We start from the raw sequence: 24,938 nt of genomic DNA on the forward strand, positions 1-24,938 counted from the left end.
TAATCAATAAGGGATTGTCCATCTAAACTTGTACTTATAAACTGGACAATTTAATTTGAATTAAGTGCGTTCCATTTATCTTATGAAGTTATTTATCAGTGCCAGCGTATTAACCATCACACTGCCAGAGTATCAAAGTTTCTCTCGTACCCTATAGAGCATCAGAATGCTAACACAACGAGAATCACGACAACATAGCATATCGTTAACATCTCTCTCTCTCTCTCTCTCTCTCTCTCTCTCTCTCTCTCTCTCTCTCTCGGTGGGACCCACATGGCGAAAATCCCACATTTCATTTCAAATCCCATCAATTTAAAAAACACCCACCGAACGGATTGTTCTTCTTCCCACCTTTCTCTTTTGATTTATGGTCAGTCAGTCCCCTACTCCACAGTGAAAAGTGGAGAGAGAGAGAGAGAGAGAGAGAGAGAGAGCATCATCATTGTAAGGAGGTCACAACAGAACTTAAAATTCCTGAACAATTCACTTTCCTCTCTTTTTTCCACCTTTTATCTTTTCCCCACCTGCTGTGGCGTGCACCTTCCAACTCCCACACTCCTCTCTCAAGTTTCCTCTTATTCTCTCTCTCTCTCTCTCTCTCTGTGACAAAGCTTTGATTCCTCTAACAAAAAATACGGAAGAGATAGAGGAGAAGATAATCTTTTTTCTTTTGAAAGGAGTTTAATTGCTTCCTTGGTTTGGAAAAAAAAAACACTGCTTGAACTTCCAGGAACAAAGGGTGGTAGAGTATTAGCAGGAGAAAAGCTAGACAGCTTGGCCGAGATTGGTGAGATGGGTTTCAGGGTTCTTCAGTGTCTGATCCTCCTCATGTGTTTTTTCCTTTGTTCAGGTTAGTAGATTTTGAAATGGGTTTTAGAGCTCTGATGTTTTGGGCTTTCTTTCTTCTTTTTTTGAAGTTTTTCGCTTTTCTGTTATGTTGTTCTGGATATAGTGAAAATGTAATGGATTTGGATTCCCCCCCCCCCCCTTTCTTGATTGATAGAATTGCAATTTGGGGTATTTTTGTCTTGTGAGTGTGTGTGTTTTTTTTTTTTTTTTTTGTTGGGGGAGGTATTGAGAGATTGAATGGTTTAAAAATATATGCATGTATTTTTTATTTTTTTCACTTGAATTGGATATCTCTTTCATGGGTTAGTGGTTGAAGCTTATAAAAATTATCCTACTATTTGAAATTTTTGTTTTTATTTTTCTTGGTTTTCTATTTTTTGTGTTTACAGATTCATGAGATTGTATATACTTTGGAAGTATGTATTGGATTTTTGTTGCTCTTTGTCTTGGATTTGGACTGAGTGCTTCATGATTAGGATGTCAGAATTTTGTAAAGACATGTATATCATAATTGGATCCATCTGGGTTACTTTTTCAAGCATATGAAACATGATTTGGCAGTAAAAAGTGGCGATTTTGTTTCTGTCATTTTAAATCAGGGATGTTTTGTTCTGTTTCCAGAATATTTGCCACTTCCATCATTCGATTCAAGGATTCTTTTTTTTATTTTAATAGAGATTATACATGAGCCATCAAACTAAAGGTGTAGCCGTTACGTGCTTTCCAGGAACATTGGTAAGAGTATCATATGATGGGAGTAATTCTTCTTCTTCTTCTCCAGCAGATCTCGTACAGCTTCTGAAACGAAACAGCATATCTCATATCAGAATTTCCAACAAAAATCACGGATTACTAAGTGCAGTTTGCGGGAACAGAATAGATGTGGATTTATTGGTGAGTATGAAAAATATAGAAGCTGTAAGCAAATCTAGAGCTCTTGCAGTCGCTTGGGTTCAGAGAGAGGTTTCAAGCTTCATCGGCTGTACAACCATTACCATTGTTGTGAGCAGTGAATCAATGAAAGAGGACCATCTCCCCATGCTCTTGCCAGCCATAAAGGCCGTTGATTCAGCTCTTGTGTCTCTGAAAGTCAATGGATCCATCAAACTGTCGGCTTCTTTTTCATTGGCTTTTATTGAAGATTGTTTTAGAATACATTCAATCCATTCGTTCCAGAACTTCATGAATGCTTTAGTCCAAGTTACGGATTTTCTACGTAAGGCTAAATCCTGCATGATATTAGATGCTTTTTGTGATGATGGATTGAGCCTGGATGATTGTTTGATCAGGTTGAGGATCCGTGCCACCTCCGTTCTTCCTGATCATGATATCCCACTTCAGATCAATGTACGAAACTTGCCATTTTCTAGTCCCATCAATGGAGTCAAGCTACGCGACCAATTAACAAGTCAAATTGGGAGCAGTAACCGCATTAGATTACTTTCTCTATTTATAGAGAAACCTTCTACCAAAATGCTCAAAAAGAAAGAGCTGAGTCGAGAAGAAGAACGGGCATTCACATATTCTCACAGAAAGCTCATCGGCAGCAAGGTGCAATCCAGTGCTTCCGTCCGTCAATTGGACGTCATCACTCCATTGGCGACAGTTCCTGTGGTCAATCCTACGACCCCAACAACTACTCCTGTAGTGATCCCACTTGCATCTCCAGAAACTCCGTCGACTACAACAGGGACGCCTGTCACAAATCCGAATACATCTCCAACAACAGCAGCTCCCATGTCATCAGGTCAGAGCTGGTGCATTGCGAGCCAAACTGCTTCACAGACTGCTTTGCAGGTCGCACTTGACTATGCATGTGGGTACGGTGGAGCAGATTGTTCAACAATCCAACAAGGTGGAAGTTGTTACAACCCAGATACAGCCCATGATCATGCATCGTATGCATTCAATAACTATTACCAGAAGAACCCAGTTCCTACTAGCTGCAATTTCGGGGGAACGGCTGTGCTTACCAACATCGATCCAAGTAAGATTTTGAAAATACGGTTTTTTTTTTTTTCATCAGTTTTATCCCACTGAATGTTGATTTCCTTGTTAACTATTACAATCGAAAAAGTAGATTGTGATTGAAACACATTTAGGCTGTGTTTGGATGCCAAAGTGAACTCAATTTCAAGCATTCATTTTAATCAAGAGGAATTGACAAAAACTGATGATGTTTCAGGAAGTAGGCTTTAAATTGCAATTACATTTCTTTCTAAATCCAAATCCAAAGCAATGCAGTTGCAATGTGGAACCCAGGTCCTTGGTATGAATGCTGGCCAAGAAATATATGATTCGGTCATTTATATTTTATTAGACTAGTAATTGCAAGACAAGTTGACAGTGCATCCAAATGCACCCTTAGTGTGGTGCTCTTTGGTTTTATTTGATTAGTAGTGTTTTTGGCTTATGATTAACCAGTCTTCCTCACATAGGACGCTGAAATTGATTACTTGTTTTATTAAAGGTAATGAGATTTTATTAAGACAAAAAAAAAAAAAAAAAAAAAAACCACAAAAGATACACGCAAGGGCTAAGAGGAAAAGTGACATGATGAGAGATCATATCTCCCCACAAAATAGCCACCACAAGTTACATAATGGCCTTCCATCCACCCGACACATCTTCCCCATTACATCCCTTAAATGGAGAGTGCTCCATAGTCAAGAGATGGGCATTCAAGGAGTTCTGATCTTCCTTAGAAATTAATTGGCTAATGGTATGATAAAAAGGCCATAAATTGACATCTAAGCTCATATTCAAGGAATTCTGATTAAGGTAGATACTAGAAGTTTAACAGGAATAAATGTGTTGATTTCAACAATATTTAGGGGTTGTTTGGCAACCTGGAAAAGTACAGAGCTAGAAATAGGATCCCTAAGTAGGAGCAAATTCCTGGGTCTGGGGCCCTGAAGAATCTGAGAAATGGATTCCTGTTGGAAGCAAATACCACCCTCAGCTTTGTTTTGGGATTCCTGGCTGGAGGGTGGGTTGCAAGGAAATGGATACCCTCCCAACAGTCATTGATTTCTTAGCATACATAGTAGGATTCCTAGCATTTCTTTACCAGTACTCAAACACAGTTTCTGGATTCCAAAGAATCATATTCCCATCACCTAAATATGACAGAGAGAATCAGTTTCTTAGGGAATTTGTTTCTTCAGTAACTTCTAAGTTCCAGGCTGTCAAACGACCCTTGGTAAATAATGCAGTCTGTTCTTGTCTATGTTTTTGCAATATAGCATCCTTATTAGAGAAATTTCTCAAGAAATTGGAGGCCCAGGAGTCAACACATTGAAGTGTAGAGTCGACTCACTGCGACGACCCCTTCTGGTTCATTTCCATTTTCTGAATGATTTTCTTGGTTGATTTGGCCTCCTTACCTTAGAAAAGCCTGGAACGTCCCTAATCTACTCCATGGAGAAGAAAGGGAAAGGGAGAACAAAAGGAGAAGTGGAAAAGAAAGAAGGAAATTTTTGTTTAAGAAAACCAAGAAAAATGTATGAAAATCGGACCTACACATTTTTGTTTAAGAAAACCAAGTAAAATGTATGAAAATCGGACCTATGCAACCCCCCCTCCCGAATCAATTCCCTTATATCCTACAGTCTTCTTCCCCCAGGAAGAAAGCTTGTAGAGTGAAATTTAAAATTTAAAAAAAATAAATAAATAAATAAAATAAAATCAGAGGGAAAATGGATAAGAAGAAATTCCTGGGAAGGGAAAGATTAGGGAGGGGCCCATTGTAACCAATTTTGGGACCCACGAAACTCTCTTGAAATCGCTGCCATCTTAATGCATTAATGTGTTTCTGGGCCCCTTAACACCAAGCTACTATTCTAAGCTTGGGTTCTTGGGTCTGTTAATATATCGTCCCCCCTAAGAGATACAAGCACTAGATAGAGCCTCTCTACTGCCAATAAAATCTTATTGGTTGTTTGGATGCATGGACAGCTCACTTGAAGATATCCTCGTCGAAAGAGATTGAATTAAGTTTGGATGCAGCAGTCACTTAAGCTTGTTCATTTGGACAAGGTTGTCCAAGAAATTGAATATTATGCTGTCCAAAGGGAGAGGCTGTAATGCAGCTGTCCAAGACAAGGGTGTCCTGAACTCCATATCCCTAATTGCAATCATAATCCATCAGATGCAAACCAACACTACATGACCTGACTTTTAGAGAGCATGTTCACATTTTAAAACTGACTTATCATAGGGTTTGATTCTCACACACGTGCCATGTAGGCATATGTGCCATCGCTCATCTCTTCAATGTATGCTCCTGCTATCCACTTTTCAGGAAAAGGTTGCCCAGATGTGTCATCCAAATGCAAAAATAGCAACATCCATTGACAACCTAGTCTGTGCGGCCAAACCAATACATGGACATCCATTCCCAGGATTTAAATCCATCCCAGTCTTAAGTGAGATATCCATGCATCCAAACAACCCATTAATTTGTATCAGGCTTTTTATTATTATTATTATTTCATTTTCGTTGTCTGCAATTCATATGGGTGTGTTATCAGGATTATCCTGTTGATGGATTAATTTCAATGCTGATATGTACTTTTTTCTTCATTCTCTTCTTATGCATTTCCCAATTACTCTAGTTCTACAATCTCCTCTCATCCATTTGCCTTGGCTGCCGCCCATTTCAATTTTCAATGCATGTATTCAAGCCTTATGGTACAAATGATGAATGAATTTATGTATTTACGTGCTAATATTGGACGTTAAATATCTTACGGTTTTTTCTGTGCATTATCTCAGGTACTTCTACATGTCAGTTTCCTTCGACTAGGTAAATATTCCCGGTCATCTCGGAATTTAATGAAAGAGGAAGTGTGTGTGTGTGTGTGTGAGAGAGAGAGAGAGAGAGTTGGCAGATCCTCAAATTGCAGTTACATTTCTTTAAACTTCAACTTGAAGGTATTCAATTTGGAGTCCTGATCCTCAATATGAATGCCAAGGAAATCACAATATGGTTATTTCCATTTTATTAGACTAGCAATGACAAATCCAATATGATAGTGCATCCAAACACATGTTAAACATGTTTCCCTGTCATTGAAAAATCAATCACTGCCGGTGCATGAAAGGGAATGTTTTAATGCTTTTTTTCATCTTTTTGCAACTACAGCACAAGTTCATCTGTTTTAAACACAACCAACCCAACCGGATCGGCAGTTTTCGGATCAGGACCTTCAAGTTCAAGCAATGTGGCCCCTACATCCCCAAGCTGGCTACTTTTCTTCACTTTAGCATGCCATCTAATGCCGCTGATTGGCGCAAATCATCTATAAGCAGCTACTATGCAGGCACCACTATAATCTACAGAGAGAAGGCAGTTCACTCAATTGCCTGCTGATTACCAAGTTTTGCAAGCATGCATTCATGGAGGAGCTGTTTAAAGGATCAGTGAAGGAACACATTTTCTCCAGGCGTTCCTTCTCAACATTGAAGAATCAAAATAGACAAATGCCTCTCAATCCATGAAGCAAAAAAACCATAAGCCGGAGTGATAGCTAGTTGCATCAGTACATACTGTAGAAAATTCTTATTAGCTTTCTGTACTGAACCTACTGTCGAAGAAATTTTTTTCAAGGATTTTGGACTCTTCTTCATGTGGGTAGCTTCAGATAAAACTCTTGCATCCAATAGTTCTCAGAAAAAAGGATAATGATTTTTAAGTTTTAAAATATGTTTTATATTAGCAGGATTGGCAGTCCGTAAACAACCGCAACTATACAATTAGAGACTTGTTTTTATCAGATGCAATTTAAAAGGGTTGCGGTAATTTTGATGGCTTTCACAAAGGGCACTTTCTCACTCTATGAAGAGATCGGATCATTGACCACAACTACAAAGAACTTTGTAAAATGTCTCCAGTGGATTCTTCATTTTTATCTTCTTAATCAATGAGAAATATATTAAGCCCCATTAGCATGCATATAAGTGGCAGAACCTGCACCTTTCAACATATCTCGTAATTTGTTCTGCACTGTTGGAAGCTAGATCCATGTGTGATGCATAGCTAAAAAATGTCAGTCACTGAAAAACATGATATTAATCTATTATAAAGGCAATCATGGACTGTTGGCTGCCATTTTACAATGTAGTAGGCATTGGATCCATGGTATTTCTCATGTCAATTCCTTTTGGTATCCATCTGATGATGATTATGACGATTATGATCGACCATACTTCTACTATTTTCATTTGAGAGTAGGAAATCGGAGTGCTCCAGACTCTATGGATTTAAAAAACTCCAGTTTTTTCTTCTTTTCCAACTGGTTTTTGACTGCTCAGATCGTACTGCTGATGTCAATGCTACTTGAGATCGAGTCTCCCTTCCTCTAGGGTAATGTTGGGATACTTGGAAAAGAAAAGAAATTAAAATGGATGGCTTTTGCCATGATGGGCCGTTTCACCATGTTTGGATAGCAAAGGAATGTTGGATTTCAAAAGCAATCATTACCCAAACACCATAGCCAAATTCTTATGCATACAAGGTGAAAATCTCTCCATAGTGCTCATGAAAATCCTAAAAAATCATTATTGGATGATCATCACAATTTTCGTTTCTTTTCTTTTCCCACTACCCAAACAAGTCCTTCAGAAATCAACAGTTGGCAGAGATTTGAATGCTACGCTTGCTTGCTCAGGTATTTAAAGTCAACGGATCAGATGTTATCGAATAGGGTTCTGACCATATGAGGTTGTTACATCTCTAGTGCTTATAATTGAGCGGCCTCCTGTGAGTACAACATATGAAAAAACACTGAGTTGAGAAAGAGGCAGGAGAATAGCACCCATTCCAATTCCCAAGCAACAAAATATTGTGGTTTCTTGAAATCCACCAAAAGGGAAAAATAAAAATAAAAATCGAAGTCAAGCTTCATATTCAATCAACTAACTCGACATTACCACTCAAAACTCATTCAACATTGGAAACAAATTTCTATTCGGATCGAACAAGCCCATCGCAGCCATTTTATCAAAATTTCCTTTCTTGCAGAAAAGAACGGGATAAAAAAAAACCTTACAACAACGCAAAATTCTACATATTTTTCTGCATCTGGTATCTACCACTGTCCTTCATCAAAAGATTAACACATGCATATAACCAAACCTTCAAACGTCTGGTTTATTTTCCATTATTTTTAAAAAGAACACATTATACATACTTTTTGGCATCTAGACACAGACACAGTACATTATTTTTCACATCTACCATGGTACTTAGTTCAAAATATTAAGCATGTATTCCAGGTCCTCAAGGGTCTGATCATTTTCTTGTGAAATCTCCTGGTTCATTTTCTATAGTGGATTGGCATGTCAACGTCTTCGTGAAAGCAAACGTACATCAGAACAAAAGCAAACATGGAGCAGCAGTGACGCAGATGATGGCTATGGTGGCAACAATAGATCCTTTGTCGAACGCTCTCTGCAAGCTGCCTACCCTCGAGAAATGTTGCAGAGCCAAAAATCCGGCTATCGCCAAGGAAATGATTGCACCAGCTTGTGTTCCTCTGCTCATGAAAAAGATTTAACAACATGAGAAGATGTAGAAAGGACCATGTTGGAGCACAAAAGATGCATGAGTACGAGTGTTTGTGATCATGCATGCAAGTATCACTTGCCTTAGGTTCATTGCTTGATAAGGAACAACTATCACAAGAAGCAATGCAAAGAAGGGGAGCTCCAATTCACCTACAAAACAAGTAGAATAGGGTTATCAATAGGTTTTATCTCCATACCAGTTCCTGAAAAGTAGTTGAAGCAGGCCTCAAAGAGAGGTTAATTTGATTAGAACATATCCGCACTACGCATATTTGAATTTGATACAAACTATAGTTAGTTAAGTGCCTCTACGGTTGCCACATAAAAATGAGTTCACCTCATTTTAGTTGAAATCAACTAGTGGTATGGCACTGCAATGCACGTGGAGAGTGAGGAAGGAAGAGAGGAATTCAAGAGAGAGAAAATTGGCACTTTGGGAGAGAAAATTGGCTGAGCGCCAGCCTTTTTGCAGGTAAAACATAAGCCATTCGTGGGCTTTTGTGGGTGAAATCTAAGCAGTCCGACACACCAGCCACATTTTCAAGTTCCTAAAATATGCTTTAACTTCAAATGTCTGACCATATCCTTACAATAGCCAAGGTTCTCCATCCAGGAAAACTAATTGTGGGGACAAAAATGTCCAAGACCTACTGGCATTATATATAATAGAGATTATGTAGAGATCATAGTTTATATAAATTTTTTTTTTTTGTTATATTGTTAATCCCTACCAAAAATATAGTTTCTAATACATTATTATAATTTAATAAAGCGAGATGAACTCATTTTTAAGTGGCAATCAAACAGGCTCCAAGTAGATCCTTACAACTGGAAAACATTGGAATCATAATATTGAATCTGATGAAATATTTCAACTACGTTACACACCAGGAATGAAGTAGAAGAGACGAACTAGAAGTGCCAGAAAAGCAGTCCAACCACCATATTCACCCCTGTGAATCAACATAGAAAAACTTCAAAACAAATAAAAGGTTTGAAGGGAAGATTGTAGTGAGATTAGGCAAGAGCATAGATTAAAGGAATTGATTTGTTTTATTTTCTATCACTTAATACAGAAATAGTGAATGCATCGAATACATCAGTCTTTTCTTTAACAAGAAAAGGATGAGGATGTTAGATGGGCTTACTTGATCCACGAGATGACACTTGAAGGTGCTTGGAGTGCAAACAGAGGGACAAGAAAAGATTTTTGAATTGCAGTGCCCTTGGTAAGCATTAATACCCTGAAAAAATAAGTTTACAAATAAAATGAAATAAAAAAATCACTAGAACATGGAGAATTGGGTAGACTACTGCTTTTCATATAAATAAATTTTTTTTATATATATATATATATATATATATATAAAATAAAAGAAGAAGAAGAAGAAGGATTGTAGTTCTCTCAAGATGCCTCCAGTAGGATTGTTGTTGGCGAACTTTGAATACACCTGTTCTTACAAGCCCAACAGTTGCAGGTCAAAATTCAGGTCTAGGAGCTTTCTGGGCCCAATAATTGCCACCCCAAGCCTCTGGTGACCATAAGATTTTTCTGATAGTGATTAAAATTTTATAAGATGGATATGGGCCTTACATAGGAATCATGGGCAAAATGGGATTTGTAAAATCAACCCCCAACTAGCTGGGACAAAGATATGATGATAATGATGAATAAAAAGTTATGAAGACAATTTATGTGCTGCACTAGATGGCTACTGCAGACTGGCATGTCGTAGTTTGTCAACCTCAAAACTAAAACTGAAAGATAATGCATAAGGCTTAAGAGCTAGTGTTGACAGAAATTCAGGAGGAAAAAATATTTGTGGAAAAAGAAAAGGCAAGATTTCTTCTCTTCTTCTTTTTTTTTCTGAATTCTTCCCACATAATTACTAGAATGGTCTTGTGCTGGTGCTGGAGACCCTGCCATGTTTGAAGATCTTATTCCTGAATTTCGATCCAAATCTACCTTAAACATGATTGTAAACATCCTCATGAAATTCTTAGAACTTGAGCTTTAATCATGTTTGTTCTTTTTTTTGTAAGCATCTCAGGCGTCTTGTAGCAGCAACAGGATATGATGTCTCTCTTTCCAGAACATCTTATAAAGGTCATCCAATCACCCTGACTTACATTCCATGGTGTGGCCCACCAGATGAGTTCACTGGACCATATACACATTTGCCAAGTGTGCCCTGATGTGAACTCATGCTCAAACATGCTATCAATTAACATTCCTCATCAGAAGAAAAAATATATATATAAAAAATTCAATATCTTCTTGATTCAAATTGAAACACACACCGATCCATTGCTCAAGTGGTAGACTGAGTGAAGATAACCTCGTTTCAACACTGAGGTCTTGGTATTGATTCCCAAGTGGGGTGTGGCTAACAGTGGGGTGTACTAACAATGGGGTATGTACTAAAAGCTAACCCAAAAAAAAATTTGAAACAATGGGCAAACGATCAAATTGTTGAAATAAATAGAAGATACCTCTAGCCAATGAAGAATTAAGATATCAACATATTTGATTCAGTTCACGGCAAATTGTCAAAAAGCAATTAGTGCTTGTAAATGGAGCAAGTTGTAAATGATTTACAGGGAAATCATTTACACTCTGCATTTGGATGACCTTTTTTGCCTATAAATCATTTACAGGTTGTAAATGATTTACAAAATTTACCCCTGTCTCAATTACAGGCAAAAAGGTGCGATTTCATTTACAGCCTAACGGCTATATTTTCAAATATTGGCTCTCTATTTATAAACAATTTATAGGCTATTCAAACACGACAATGATTTACCTGTAAATCATTTACAGCTTACAGCCAAACAGCACAGGTTGTAAATGGTTTACACTTGTAAATCATTTACCACTTAAACCATTTACAGGCATCCAAACGACCCTTTATTGAGAGAAAATTCCATGTGTGTTTGTTTCGCATTTATAGTGGGTAAATTCATGTAAGGACATAATAATGATTATTTTATGATGTTTGGTAGAGGTGTAAATACACCATTTTTAAGTTGTGGTATTTACACTCCACAAGCCATTGCCATTCCACCAATTTCTAGAGCTAGACACGAGTCGAGCTGGCTCGTTTGGCTTGCTCAACTCGGCTCGGATCAAACGTTGGGTTTCGAGCCGAGCTCGAGCAAACCCTGGCTCGATTCGACTCGGTTCGGCTCAGTTTGAGTTCGATTTGGCTCGGTTCGTTTCTAATTAATAATATATATAATATTATATTTATATATATATAAGAAAAATATATAAATGCCTTAAGGGACGAGCACCCGTTTTTCATTCGACCTAACCCTAAAATTTCGGCCCTTCTGATTTCTGAAAATCCCCCCCCATTCCTGCTCGCCGAGTCTCGACGACCAGCCCCTCTCGACCAGACGAGTCGCCTCGCCCGTCCGCCTCTCTCTCTCTCTCTCTCTCTCTCTCTCTCTCTCTCTCGTCCAATGCCTCACCCAGTCACTAGTCCGCCTTGCCTGTCGCCTAGGATATTTGGTTGGTATGGGGTTCTTTGGGATGATATGGACAGTTTATGGTGTTTTCTTTTGATAATTTGGACCGAACATGTGGTCCTCTTTTTTTTGCATGTTTCTTTTGTTGGGCACTTTGTCAAAATACAAGGATCAACTATCTAGAAGGGCTTCATGAAAGCATATGACAATTCATAGGTTCCACTGATCGTATGTGGATGTTGGTGTGACAATTCACGCATGACTATACTATAGGTACCTAAATTTGGAAGACAAGGGCACCGTGCAGGAACGAGGTGGGCCCTAGAAACAACAGGAATTGTTTATTTTGCCCTTCCATTCTGTTGTTATTCATGAAATCACAACACGTTTGATGATCACCAGTAAACCCAGGTGGGCCCTGGAAACAGGTTTAAGGATGACCTGGGTATAATATACAAATGTTGAGGTGGTTCATATGGTATCTATCTCACCGATCAGACAATTTGTTTGCATGGAGCCATAGCTCATCCGTTACGTGTCAGTCGGATGATTTATTTCCTGGGACCAATCCCGTCGTGGTACGTGTTGGTCAGACGATTTCTTTCTGTGGACCATTACTTGCACCGCTACAATTTGGTCAAACGATTTGTTTCGGTGGACCAATACCTGCACCAGTACTTGGTGCTCGACGAATTTGTTTCCTTCTCCAAATAGCTGCACCGACACATGCCTCTTGTTTGCATGGAACAATCAACGGTAAACCAAATTAGCTGACTATTTGGGGGAACACCATAACATTTGTGGGTATTACAATTTCCATTTTTGGCGTGAAATCAAACTGTGGGAAGTGGTCATGATGACTGATTTCCCAATTCACATGTGAATTCAAACACAGGAAATTGAACTGGGTAAATGGCCAAAATTCTTAATATTTACAAAGATAAGTGTGAACGCTGGAAATCAGCGCCCACACTGATTTGGCGAATTTTCCAGATGTTGCGAATGTTTTTTATTTGTAGGGTGGGGGGTGTGTGATGTCAGTTTGGAGTCGCCACTAGCCACTTAATCTTAGAATCCCGCAGTCGGCTAGAACCTACGGAATATTTCAAGGTTGGAAAAATCCGAAGACTCTCCTACCTTAGATTGACTCCTGGCCTGTGATTCGAGATTCCGAGTAAGGGACCTCGGTTACAAAGAGAGAAGGGGTTAGGCACCCTCTGCCTGTACAATTGTACGGTCTCTACTTAGTATGATAAAACAATCTCAAGGGTTTGATGATGGAGTCGAAATGGGATTGGGCACATGTGGATTTCTGATGCGGCAAGATCCGAGATTTCGGCAAGCCACAAAGCATACGACCAACAACGTGTCTAGAGGGCGGATGTGATGATACTTATGTAAAAGGTAAAGAAAAACGGACTAGATTACTAAGAATTTCTGATGTGACAGGATCCAATGTACGGCAAGTCACAAAGCATACGTTCACTAGAAATCTAGAGGAGCAGGGGGGTTGAGAAGGGAGTAGATGTCATGATGAATGCTTGCATAAAGTAAGAAGATCTTTGGCTTGAACTTGAATAGACTAAGACATAGGTTACACCATGATCAATCCGGGCTAGACTTGGGATTGGGAAGGTTAGGAGGAGGCTAAGAGATGGCTAAAGAATCTGATCTTGGAGGCTTGGGAGCTCTCTCTCTCTCTCTCTCTCTCTCTCTCTCTCTCTCTCTCTCACTCTCACTTGGATTTTAAGAATGGGAAGTGTGTGTGAAATGTGAAGAGGAGAGGGCTATTCATAGCATTCTCCAATGGCAATGTGGTTATTGTTGGGTTTGAGAGGGGTAAATGCTGACATGGCAACTTGGGATTGGTTGAGGGGAAAGGAATACCACATGGCATGCTCTTATTGGCTCTTGGTGGTTGGTAAGGTTGGTAAAAATGATAAATATGGTGACCTATAGGGGTAAATCCATATGAAAGTCGACTTGACTTGGTAAGATAATAAATAGAGTGAACTACAGAGGTAATTCCATATGAAAGTTGACTTTTGGCTTGGTAGGATGGTAAATAAAGTGAATTACAGGAGTAATTCCATATAAAAGTTGACTTTTAGCTTGGGTGATGGTTTAGGGTTTGGATTAAGGTTTAAGCTAGGGTTAAGCTGAGTTTAGGGTTTAGGCTGGGTTTAAGGTTAAAGCTAGGGTTTGGGTTAGGGTTAGGCAGGTTTTTGGTTTACGGTTCAGATTAGGGTTTAAGCTAGGATTAGGGTTTGGTTTAGGATATGATCATTGTTCCCGGATTGTCTTAGCTTTCTCAAGATTCTAGCCTGGGTGGGGTGTCTACAGTAAGTAATCATTACTTCCTTGCGTGCATTTACCCAGTGTAAATGTGAAACAAACATGCCCTAGATCTCATTCCAAAGAATTCTCAGGAAATGGTCCTGACGTCATTAAGACAAAAAGAGAACCCAAAAACCCAAATCCCAAAACAATCGGATGGAACCAATTCCCGAAAACTATTGATTGAGCTCTGACCCCATTGAGCATTAACAAGAACCCAGGTACCCAATTTGGAAGGAAATCAACCGAATTCTTGAAATCCAGCAATCAGGTTCCAACCCATTAAGTGCTCGTACCGAAACCAAATTCCAAAACGATCAGATGCAATTCGAAAGAATTGATGAAACTCATCAATTGGGTTCTGACCCCATTAAGCAAACAAGAATCAGACGTCGTGAAATCCAACTACCAGCAGGAATCATAAAATTCTAGCGAATTCACGGAAAATTCAAAGCGACGAGAAGAGAAGAATGACTTACGCGGATGAAACGGTGCATACCCATTGAAGGGTGTCGGGTGCAATCGAAGAATAACAGACGGTACCCCCGCCGCGCCTCGTCTTCTTTTCAGTGCGTAGAAATCTGCAAGGATATTCAGTTTCCATTCAAAAGAGCAATTTCAGATCGAAATTATAAGAAATATTTCATGGGTAAGTGATACTTTCTTCTCTCTTCTCATATTACTACCTGAGGGAAAGAGGATGGAAGTTTTTGCTGTTGGTGAAAGAGAAGAGGATCTGTTTTGGGGTTGAAAGGTGAGAGGATGAGAGAAGAGAAGGTGTGGAGTTGGAAACGGAGAGAGGGTGTGGAAATTGTAAAAGAAGAGACATCTCTTCCTTCTCAAATGCAGAGGAAAATGCGGAAGAGTCGAAGAGCTAGATTCTCTACAATGCTCGGGTGGATAGGTTGGGTTTTCAGCAGTTTCACGATCCCCAATTGTATAGCTGTATCTACCCTATTCTTTAATCCAATGAAGGGCCATGATTCTTCCAATCCTGGGGGCCATGGTATCAATTATTTAGGGCCTGTTACCCATATACTTACACCAGTAGCCGCCTCTTGACAATGACCTGATATCGACCCAGAGCTTCTTCTGGAAAAGCTCTTGCACCGAACAGGGAGGTGAAGATTTTTTCTACTAAAATATGTGGGGTTCACTGTTATGTATGATCTTGATCCACACCGTCTATTCATTTTTCCCTCTCAATTCACGGCATAAGCCCAAAAATGAGACATTACAAAGCTTAGGTGGACCACATCACAAGAAACAGGGAAAAATGAATGCTTGTTGCTTAATTTTTTTTTAGGGATATAGAAGTTTTAGATTAAGCTTATTGTTTTTGTTTTCCCTTCAACCATCTGAATAGGTCAGATGACAGGTATACATCCCTCTAGGCCCTAAGCTCATTTAAAATTTTAACGGCAGATGTTCTTTTCTGTGGTGTGAACCAAGCTTTGTATCTGTCTTATTTTTTGGCTGCCCTAAAATGGGCACGTAGAACATATGATCGGTATGGATCAGACACATGTATAGCGATGTACCTCACAAATTTTACCACCATAATTTTGGTAAAATGATACTGTTTGCACCCGAATTTTTTAGGTTGAAATTACAGCCTCATTTCGTCTTTCCCAATTAAGTAGAGAAAGTAAAAATTGCGGATTTGAAAAACAAACCGGCCCTTAGGTCCCTGAACCGTAGGGCCACTTCTCTTTTAGTGATGCAAGTGAAATCCTGGATGGCACTTTGTGCTGCCGCACACCACTCACCTCCATGGTGTGTTGACGTGGTAAAGTTATGTGGCTCCACCATGATGTAGTAAAGTTCCGTAGGCCCCACCCTGATGTATGTATTATATCTGCACTGTTTCATGTATTTTGTGACATCATTTTAAGACATGAGCCCAAAAAAAAAACCAAAAGGTAAATCCAAGCCTCAATTGACACATCACAAAAAAGCAATGAGAATTAAACACTTAATCATTGGAAACTCCTATGGGGTACAAGTTTTGTATGAAGCTGATATTTGTGTTTTCCCTTCACTCAGGTCCGTGTGACGTTATATGGCAAATAAACATCATCATGGCCCATAGGAAGGTTTCAATAGTGGGTGTCAACGTCCCTACTGCTTTTTATAGTGTGGTCTATTTGAGGTTTTGATGTGCCTTATTTTTGGATTCATGCCTTATAAGAATCTTGGAAGTGTGGATATAACACATATATCACTGAGCCTACGGAATTTCACCACGTCGACACAGCAGGCAATTCACCGGCCATAATATGGTATAAGAGGAAAAACCTTTATATATACTCTTGTCGAATACCCGGGCATTAAATTAAATCAGCTAGAGTGGGCCCGTTTAAAATTGATGATAGAGGAGAAGTGATTACTTAATTGTCCGATGTCTGTACAAGTTAATGGTATCTTTGCCTAAAGGAGCCAAGTTCAATGCAACATCCACTTCAAGACAAGGCTGTTGGGAGAATTGAATATTACGCTGCATGAGATGCGGTTGGATTGCAGCCATCATGCTCTAATAAAGTCTCAAATAACTTCTCCTAGCCACATTATACCTCCTATTTTGAATCTAACAACTAAGGCCATGTTAGCAATTTAAACCATTGGTCTATTGCATATAACCTTTCAAGTTGTGGCCTGAAGACAGTAATGGAAAATTAGATTTCTATGATTAAGCACTTCGAGATCATTATCACATCTTAAACATGATAAAGAAACAAATCACATACCTGACCGTTGACCTCCGGTTTCAAGTGTCCTTCTCGTGGCTATCATCCCATCATTGCGCTGTTGAAGTTACAGCGTACCCGTGGGTAAGTAGGAGCCACACAAACACATGTTAGGCTCTTTGGAGCAGATCACGATAGATGTATTGCTCATCTAGCCAATACTTTTTTAGAAAAATAATTTTATAATTTCACACAGTATTTTGTATAAATCTTAATTCGTTTTGAGGTAATATATATTATGTAATGAGAAAGAGAAATAAATGATTATATTGAGAGATGTTTTTTTATTTTTTGTCTTCCAACATAGTGGATTTGTGTGAATCTATGAATGTACCAAAAGAAAATTATGTAAATCTCTATGTTATGATTATATCTTTTTATTTTCTTTTGATTTTGATATTGTTATGCATGTGGTCGAGCAGGAATCCTTCTCCCAACTGTACTTAGAGAGAGAGTGTGTGTGTTGTATGTGTGTGGTCGAGAAAGAATCCTTATCCCAATAGCACACAACCTTTGGAGAATAGTACCATGCACCAAGGTAGTGTTGGGGGACTGCGAAAGCAAATTCTGAATTTGAATCATGCAGTGAAAGAAGAACACAAACAAAGTATGCATAAGAACACTCGATCTTGTGTGAAAAATCTGTTCAAAAAAAAAAATCACAGCATAAAGCGACAATAAAATTCATTATAAAAATAAATTACAAGAGATTAGGTAAATTTACAGATGTAAAATCTTTCGAAAAACACTAGCCTCTCTCTAGAACAAGCCCCTCTCTCCAATTGATTGCTTAGAATACCATAATTCTACATTACACATATATCTATAGTATAACACTCGGAATAAGAAAAAATTTATCCAATTAGGTAAAATTGTGCACGTCGTCAATTTAAGCATTGACCAATTGAGTTCTCGCATCTTCGATCAATTGAACATGTTCAAAAGTATCCAAAGAATTCACATAAATTTTTTGAATGTTATCGATAGCTCGAATTCCCAAAGTCGGTCAATTGAACATTTTCAAAACTGTCCAGAGATCAATCTATTTAATTCAGGTTTCACTCAATCAATTGACTCTCTCCCTTGAACGGTCGATACCCTTATTTCTTCACCTATTGAAGACATCCAGACAGCAAGTGGCTCTCTTATTTATTTTTGAAACAACATTTTTTTCTCTAAAACAATAACCAAGCATCCTTGTGACATTTCTCCTCGGAGAGAGAGAGGGGGGGGTGAACCTAAAAAATGAAAAAATAAAAAATAAAAAAAATTCAGGCGTCAACCAACCAAGACCTAGGAGTCCATTTGATGTCCACTGCATAATCATACATGATACGGACCAGTAATGGCCATGATTCACCAGCAGAAGCTATCATTAATGACGAACCATGAACTGAAAGAGCTGTCATTTGACATCCATCCATGACAAATTGGATGATCGAAGCCATGAGCAAATGAGATTTTTAACATTGATAAAACTCCAAAACAACTAGGATTTACCTTACTATCCAAACAAGCGTTCGGAGAGAATGTGAAAGGGATTGATTAAAGGTTGATTGAAGATTGGCTTGCGGTGAGTTGTTGAAATCAACCCCTGGGACTGGTTTAGGCCCGGATTTTAACTAATCAGGCCCACTCTCCACTTTGGAGATCTACGGTTATTGGTGACAATAGCCTGGGCCCCAGCAAGTTAGTTAACCGGCTCTTCAGTTTCAGGCCCAAGACCTTCCTGTTGAAGGGTCAATGGACTGGGCTAGGGTCAATTCTAGCCTGGCCCTGGCTCTAATTGGGCTAGTCTAGGCCTATGCTGACCCCATGTTAGAAATATTATAAAAGATTTCAAATGGTCCAAATGTTAGAAATATTTTCGTCACATCCCTTCCATCCATGACAAGGCCCACCACATAGATGATTTTGATCATAGGAACATGACAACAGGTCCAAAAGAGCTTTTTGGACTACACATGTAAGTTGAATGGGGAAATCAGTAAGTATTTTTAAATTGTCCATTCGTTTTTGTATAATGCTGACCCACTTGATGATTGGATTGGGCTAATGGGCTGGGCCTATCCAGTCACCATTGGCCCCTGCCCATGGGCCAAGTTTAGGGGCCCAAGCCCTTGCCCCAAAGGGCTGAGCCATCAGGGCGAGCCCTGCCCACCCAACTCATTTCCACCCATACTCACGCAGATTGCATGGTGTGTTGACGTGACAGAGTATGGGCCCCACCATGTATGTGTTATATCCACACCGTTCATCCATTTTGTGAGATTATTTTAGGTTATGAGCCCAATAATGAGATAGATCCAAAGTTCAAATGGACCACACCACTGCAGGACCTGATTCATGTATCCATAATTGGTTGTTTTTTTATCATCTCCGATCAAGGGGTTTGATGGACCGCCAGACTTGATTCACATGTCGGATGGCACGTGTTATAGATCACCGTTCCTTTTGTAGTGCGCACCATAAACATACCCTATACAAATTCACATAACATACACATCATGGTGAGGTGAGTTTATATATATATATAAGAGAGAGTCCGATGCACCATTCCATAGTGGGCCTAGGGCTTAAAATTAAGTCAATCCATGACTTGTGTAGGCCACACCATGTTCAAAAGTCAAGAGGGGTTACCTCCATTAAAACATCTATAATCATTTTTTGAGCCCAATGAGATGTGTTTCACAAATCCAGCCCATCCATTATGTGTGTCCCACTTGGAGGAGGGTTTAGACCAAGTTTCAGACGCATCCAAAATTTAGGTGAGCCCCACCAAGTGCTTTTATATGTTTTAGGCTTGTCTTCACATGATTTTAGATGGTATGGCCCACCTGAGTGCTGTATCCAGCTGATTTTTTGGATATCCCATAATTTAAAAGGGACCCATCAAATGCACAGTATTGACGTTCAGCATATATCATGGTGAGACCCACACAACTCAACCCCATGGGAAGTTCCCATGAGCTGGACCGCATAGAACAGTTTCCATATATATATATATATATATATATATAGCCCATGATAACATCCCACGAGGTCGAGCTATGTGGGCTCCATCGTGATGCGTGTCAACCATCAACACTGTGCATTTGATGGGTCCCCTTTAAATTATGAGATATCCCAAAAATCAGCCGTATACGGAACTCAGGTGGGCCATACCATCTAAAATCATGTGAAGACATGCCAAAAACATATAAAAGCACTTGGTGGGGCCCACTTGAGTTTTGAATGTTACTAAAACTTTGTCTGAACCCTCATCCAAGTGGGGCACACATAATGGATGGGCTGGATTTGCAAACAACATCTCGGTGAGCCAAAAAAATGATTATGAATGTTTTAATGGTGCACGGCCCCTCTCAACTTTTATATGTGGTGTGGCCCACACAAGTCACGGATTGACTTGATTTTTGAGACCTAGGCCCACGATGGAATGGTGCATCTGACTAATGGGGTAGATGGTCGACACGCATCACAGTGGGGCCCACATAGCTCGACCTCATGGAAGGTTATCATGAGCTTGAGCGTATAGTACCTTTTCCATATATATATATATATATATGGAAAAGGTACTATGCGCTCGACCTCACGATAAGCTCCTGTGAGGTCGAGCTGTGTGGGCCCCACCATGATGCGTGTCGACCATCAACACCGTGCATTTGATGGGTCCCCTCTAAATTATGGGATATCCCAAAAATCAGCCGTATATGGAACTCAAGTGGGCTATACCATTTAAAATCATGTGAAGACACCGTTAAAACATATAAAAGCACTTGGTGGGGCCTACTTGAGTCTTGAATGCTGCTGAAACTTGGTCTGAACCCTCATCCAAGTGGGACACACATGATGGATGAGCTGGATTTGCAAACCACATCTCAGTGGGCCCAAAAAATGATTATGAATGTTTTAATGGTGCACGGCCCCTTCCTACTTATGTATGTGGTGTGGCCCACACAAGTCACGGATTGACTTAATGTTTTGAGACCTAGGCCCACGATAGAATGGTGCATCTGACTGATGGGGTAGATGTTCGAAACACATCACGGTGGGGCTCACATAGCTCGACCTCATGGGACGAACTCGCGAGGTCGAGCGCAAAGTACCTTTTCCCTATATATATACAAGTCATGATTCCCTGCATACCTTTGCACATGTGTTATGGGTGTCTAATTCGAACAGTCCATGTGATACAGAATTCCATAAAACCTCATGTGACAAATTTTTACTTTGATCGAAAGTTATTGGTAGAAAAAAGAAATATAAATCAGGAAAGGAAACTGTTTTTATTTTTCATGGCCAAACAAAGTCTTGGATCAAAGTAAAAAAATTACGTTCAAAGGGTTTTATAAGGTGCTTACAATGAGTTCTCAAAAAAGTTGGCATATGTACACACACACACGTAGAATTTGGATTGTTGAATTTTTGTTCCAACGCCCATTTATCTCACTGGACTTTTTGACTGGCCTAATCAGCCAACCAAGGTCATTTTTACCGTGGGAACCTGGCATTGCATGTGAGCTGTCATGTGTGGGGCCCACGTTCCATCAAACCCCAATCAAACTGAGGTCATTTGCTATGATTGCGAATTTCTTTGTTGTTTTCCCACCTATCTCATGTCATTAGCTTATAAAATCACCTACCGCTGAGAAACCAAACAGAAGTTGCTTGTTGCTTTTAATAATCTTCTCCGGACGTTAAAATCACTTCTTTTCTGCACCGTTGACTAAGTGGCGTGTGATTAAGAGCGATTATCAGGTCGTGATGCACCCGAGCATGAATAGTTTGCCTGGTGCGCCAAGTGGGGCCCTAGGTTGGGCGATCAGAACCGTTGATCTGATGACACCACACTCGCTGTAGATGTAGGATGCCTGAATGGTATACCAGTCTTAAAGTTTCTCTCCTTGGCCTACAAATGAACGGTTATGAAACTACGGCGATGGTCCAAGAAAGAATACCAAAGCGTGGACGGCTAGGATCTTTCAATATCTGAGGGAACCCATAAGATAAACTGTCTGGATTAAAAAACCAAGGGTCCCACTTTCACAGAATGTGTGCACGATGGCACTATTCACGTTCATCAACTCATCAGGACTGCAACTCTGCCTTGAAAAATCATTTGTGAAACTGACCGTTGCTTGCTGTCCACGAACGTCCGCAACGGTGGACCCCACAACAAGATGAGTGCATGTATCTTCGTATGCCGTTGCACCCGACGGGGATGGTGGCCCCACGATTGTTAAAATCGAGGGCTGGCATCAGCAATGTTCAAACGTCCACGACACTTTGAGGATGTATCTAAGTAATGAAGTGGGAAGGGAGTGTACGGTAAGTTTATGAAGAGTAATTACACTGTAAGCTACCCTGTCTTTGCAAGGTATACATGGATTTTCATTTCTGACTAGTGAGGCGCATGATCTAGTAATCTGGACCATTGATCTATTGTTTCCGACCATGGATATACCATGACCTGGAAAGATCCTGGATTGATGGATGCCAACAACCACTCATAGGAGATTTTTCCGGTTGAATTTGAACCATTGTTCTATTTCTCTTTTAAACCGTCTATCATCAGGCCACAAAAAAGAAGTTTAACATTGTACATTTTTTGAGACATTGTTAATAAAGGTCGGACCCAAAAGATTGATGGTCTGGATCTTCATATTACGGACCTACTTATAACAATTGAAAACCCGAATAAACTGTGCAAAGTGGTAGGTTGCGTACCATATAATTCCTCGTTTTGTTGGAGCTTGGGTAAGCCCACACGCGTGTAAAGGGATGCCGATTTCCTGCGAAGGATCCACCTTACGGACGGATTTCTGTGAAGGATCCACCTTGGGTAAACCTAGGGGTGCACACGGTTCGGCTCATCTGGTTCTAAGGTGAAACAAGAAATGAATCATTCCTTACAATTTCAAGATTTTCGGAACCAAACCGTTAGCACCGTAGAACTGAACTGGAACTGGACCGTGAAAACAGGTTTAGTTCCATGATTTTGAGCTTTTTATAATCTAACTCAATTGCATATTATATTTTATAATTTATCCCATGTCTATTTATGTTGTGATTCACTTGATAAATGGTTTAGATATTATATATGGTATGAAAAAATATGTTTATGAAAACAAGCAAAAGGCGTGTTGTAAACCATAAATCATGAGTTAAATATACAACTAAAATATATTGTAAACTTACGGTTTCAGGTTCAGTTCCACGATTTGGCTTCAAGTTCAATTTCACGGATTGGATCCATAGTTTGGTCCAATTCTACATACCTCAAATTGAAACTGAGCTAAACAGTTCTTTAAATTTTAGAACCAAAACTAGAATGGGTGCACTCTAGAGCTGGAATAAACTAGATTGTTTAGTCAATTTTGATCCAGTTTCACGGTTCTACTGATTTGATGGGCACCCCTAAATAAGCTTGAATATCCTCATTTTGTTGAGAGAGAATATCTACACCGTCAGATCCACCTTATGGACGGGTTGGACGCTGCACTTGTTGACCATGAATCACATGTGGTTGCGTGTAGATGGTATACCTTGTACTCGCACGTGGGCTTAGCAAAGGTCACGTTCCCGGCAATTTCTCGGAGTGGTATTTTCTCAGGGTATTTTAAGATTTGAATGTTTTCCTCTTCATGGGAAAAATAAGCCAAAAATAAATATTTATTATAAATTAATAAATAACTTTAAGATTTATACACAGGTTAAGGAATTTTTTAGCATCTAAATGTTTTCTGTGTTAAATTGGTGATAATTTCACGATAAAATGGCGAAAAACTAAAAACTGGCAAGATTTTGAAAATATCACGTTAATGTCGCGATAATACTGATTGGCCAACTTTTCGCGAAATGTTGCGATAATTTAAAAATCTCAGCGATATTTATCACAGAGGCGGGTTGTAATTAAAGTCAGTAATCAACTGATACTTGACCCTCGAACATGCAATGTATCATTAGGTCCTCAGTTTGTGCTAGTGGGGCCCATGTTTCTGTGATCCACACCGTTAATCTGACGGAGCCCACTTCCTATGGAACGAATCAAAATTATGATCGATGTTACAAACTAACTTTCACTAATTCACTGGCCTGCAAATAGACTAGTAGAGCTTAAACACCCAAAGCATCCACGTACCATTGAAAAGAGGCCAAAAATTGGATGGCCGTGATCTTCCCATTAGAGATGCATTTTTGTGGTGTAATCCATCTAAGGTGGTACCCATCAAATCAAATTTTTTTAATCCCTGGACGATGGGACCCATTTGCACAAATTGATGCCTATCCTATGCGAGGATCATACAGCTCCTTCGTCCATGTGCGCAGCATCCTCGTGTCTTTAAGCTGTGCAAGTGGACCATGGTTCAGTTGGGTTGTACATGCGCCAAGCTAGCTCGAAAAGTTCACTTGGCTTCTTGACGGAGCTTGAATGGACTCCAGTCCGGAACAAGTTGAGTTGAATCCGGTGCAAGTTAGATGCTAAAAACATGCTCGGCTTGACCTGAGGTAAGCCCGATTCGGGCTTGACTCAAGAAGCTTAGCTAACAGGGGTTAAGCTCCAATAGTAAGTTTGAAGCCAAGCTCAATTGCGAGAAAATCAAGTACGAGTTAATTTAAGTTTGGCCCAACTCATCTCGACTCGGCTCCATGTACAGCCCTATAAATCAGTGATCGAGACGGCTGAACTGATGGCCCACTGTTATTATCAGTCCACACGCTGAAACTTTTCAAGATACAAAATTCCTAACCCTTGGACCGGTAGCCTGCAAATGGACGGTCGAGAAAGGCAACATATCAAAGGTCCAATTGTACCTAAACGGGCCAAAAATTGAATGGTTGCGATCTTGCAGTCCAGTCGAGGAGACTGTTAGGTAATTGTCTATCAAGTATTTGGCTCATCATTCAACCTGTTCAGATCACCCAAAAAGTGGGCCCCACTTGGCTTGTCATACAATATTACCG

General features: G+C 39.6%; 2 protein-coding genes across 2 annotated transcripts; one reads left to right on the forward strand and one right to left on the reverse strand.

Annotated features, from left to right (window-relative positions):
* Nucleotides 1-586: 586 nt before the first annotated feature.
* Nucleotides 587-6,479, forward strand: LOC131240790 (glucan endo-1,3-beta-glucosidase 3-like). The gene is made up of 4 exons (XM_058239255.1): nucleotides 587-850; nucleotides 1,577-2,836; nucleotides 5,626-5,656; nucleotides 5,996-6,479. Exons 1-4 carry the CDS (start codon nucleotides 793-795, stop codon nucleotides 6,156-6,158), a joined length of 1,512 nt encoding a protein of 503 aa, XP_058095238.1. The 5' UTR covers nucleotides 587-792; the 3' UTR covers nucleotides 6,159-6,479.
* A 1,497-nt stretch (nucleotides 6,480-7,976) lies between these two features.
* Nucleotides 7,977-15,189, reverse strand: LOC131240791 (cold-regulated 413 inner membrane protein 1, chloroplastic-like). The gene is made up of 6 exons (XM_058239256.1): nucleotides 14,913-15,189; nucleotides 14,706-14,807; nucleotides 9,567-9,662; nucleotides 9,307-9,371; nucleotides 8,499-8,568; nucleotides 7,977-8,387 (listed from the first exon to the last, which is right to left on the reverse strand). The coding sequence occupies exons 1-6, from the start codon at nucleotides 15,053-15,055 to the stop codon at nucleotides 8,222-8,224; spliced, it is 642 nt and encodes a 213-aa protein (XP_058095239.1). The 5' UTR covers nucleotides 15,056-15,189; the 3' UTR covers nucleotides 7,977-8,221.
* Between the last annotated feature and the right edge of the window lie 9,749 nt (nucleotides 15,190-24,938).

The sequence above is a fragment of the Magnolia sinica genome, chromosome 3, assembly GCF_029962835.1.
Source record: "Magnolia sinica isolate HGM2019 chromosome 3, MsV1, whole genome shotgun sequence".
NCBI classification, from domain to species: domain Eukaryota; kingdom Viridiplantae; phylum Streptophyta; class Magnoliopsida; order Magnoliales; family Magnoliaceae; genus Magnolia; species Magnolia sinica.

Coding starts and splice junctions, on each gene's coding strand:
- LOC131240791 (XM_058239256.1), bottom strand. CDS start 15,055: ATGTCTCTTCTTTTACAATTTCCACACCCTCTCTCCGTTTCCAACTCC. Junction 9,663..14,705: donor GTATGCACCGTTTCATCCGC/GTAAGTCATTCT, acceptor TTATTTTTTCAG/GGTATTAATGCTTACCAAGG. Junction 9,372..9,566: donor AGTGTCATCTCGTGGATCAA/GTAAGCCCATCT, acceptor GTTGATTCACAG/GGGTGAATATGGTGGTTGGA.
- LOC131240790 (XM_058239255.1), top strand. CDS start 793: ATGGGTTTCAGGGTTCTTCAGTGTCTGATCCTCCTCATGTGTTTTTTC. Junction 851..1,576: donor GTGTTTTTTCCTTTGTTCAG/GTTAGTAGATTT, acceptor CGTGCTTTCCAG/GAACATTGGTAAGAGTATCA. Junction 2,837..5,625: donor GCTTACCAACATCGATCCAA/GTAAGATTTTGA, acceptor GCATTATCTCAG/GTACTTCTACATGTCAGTTT.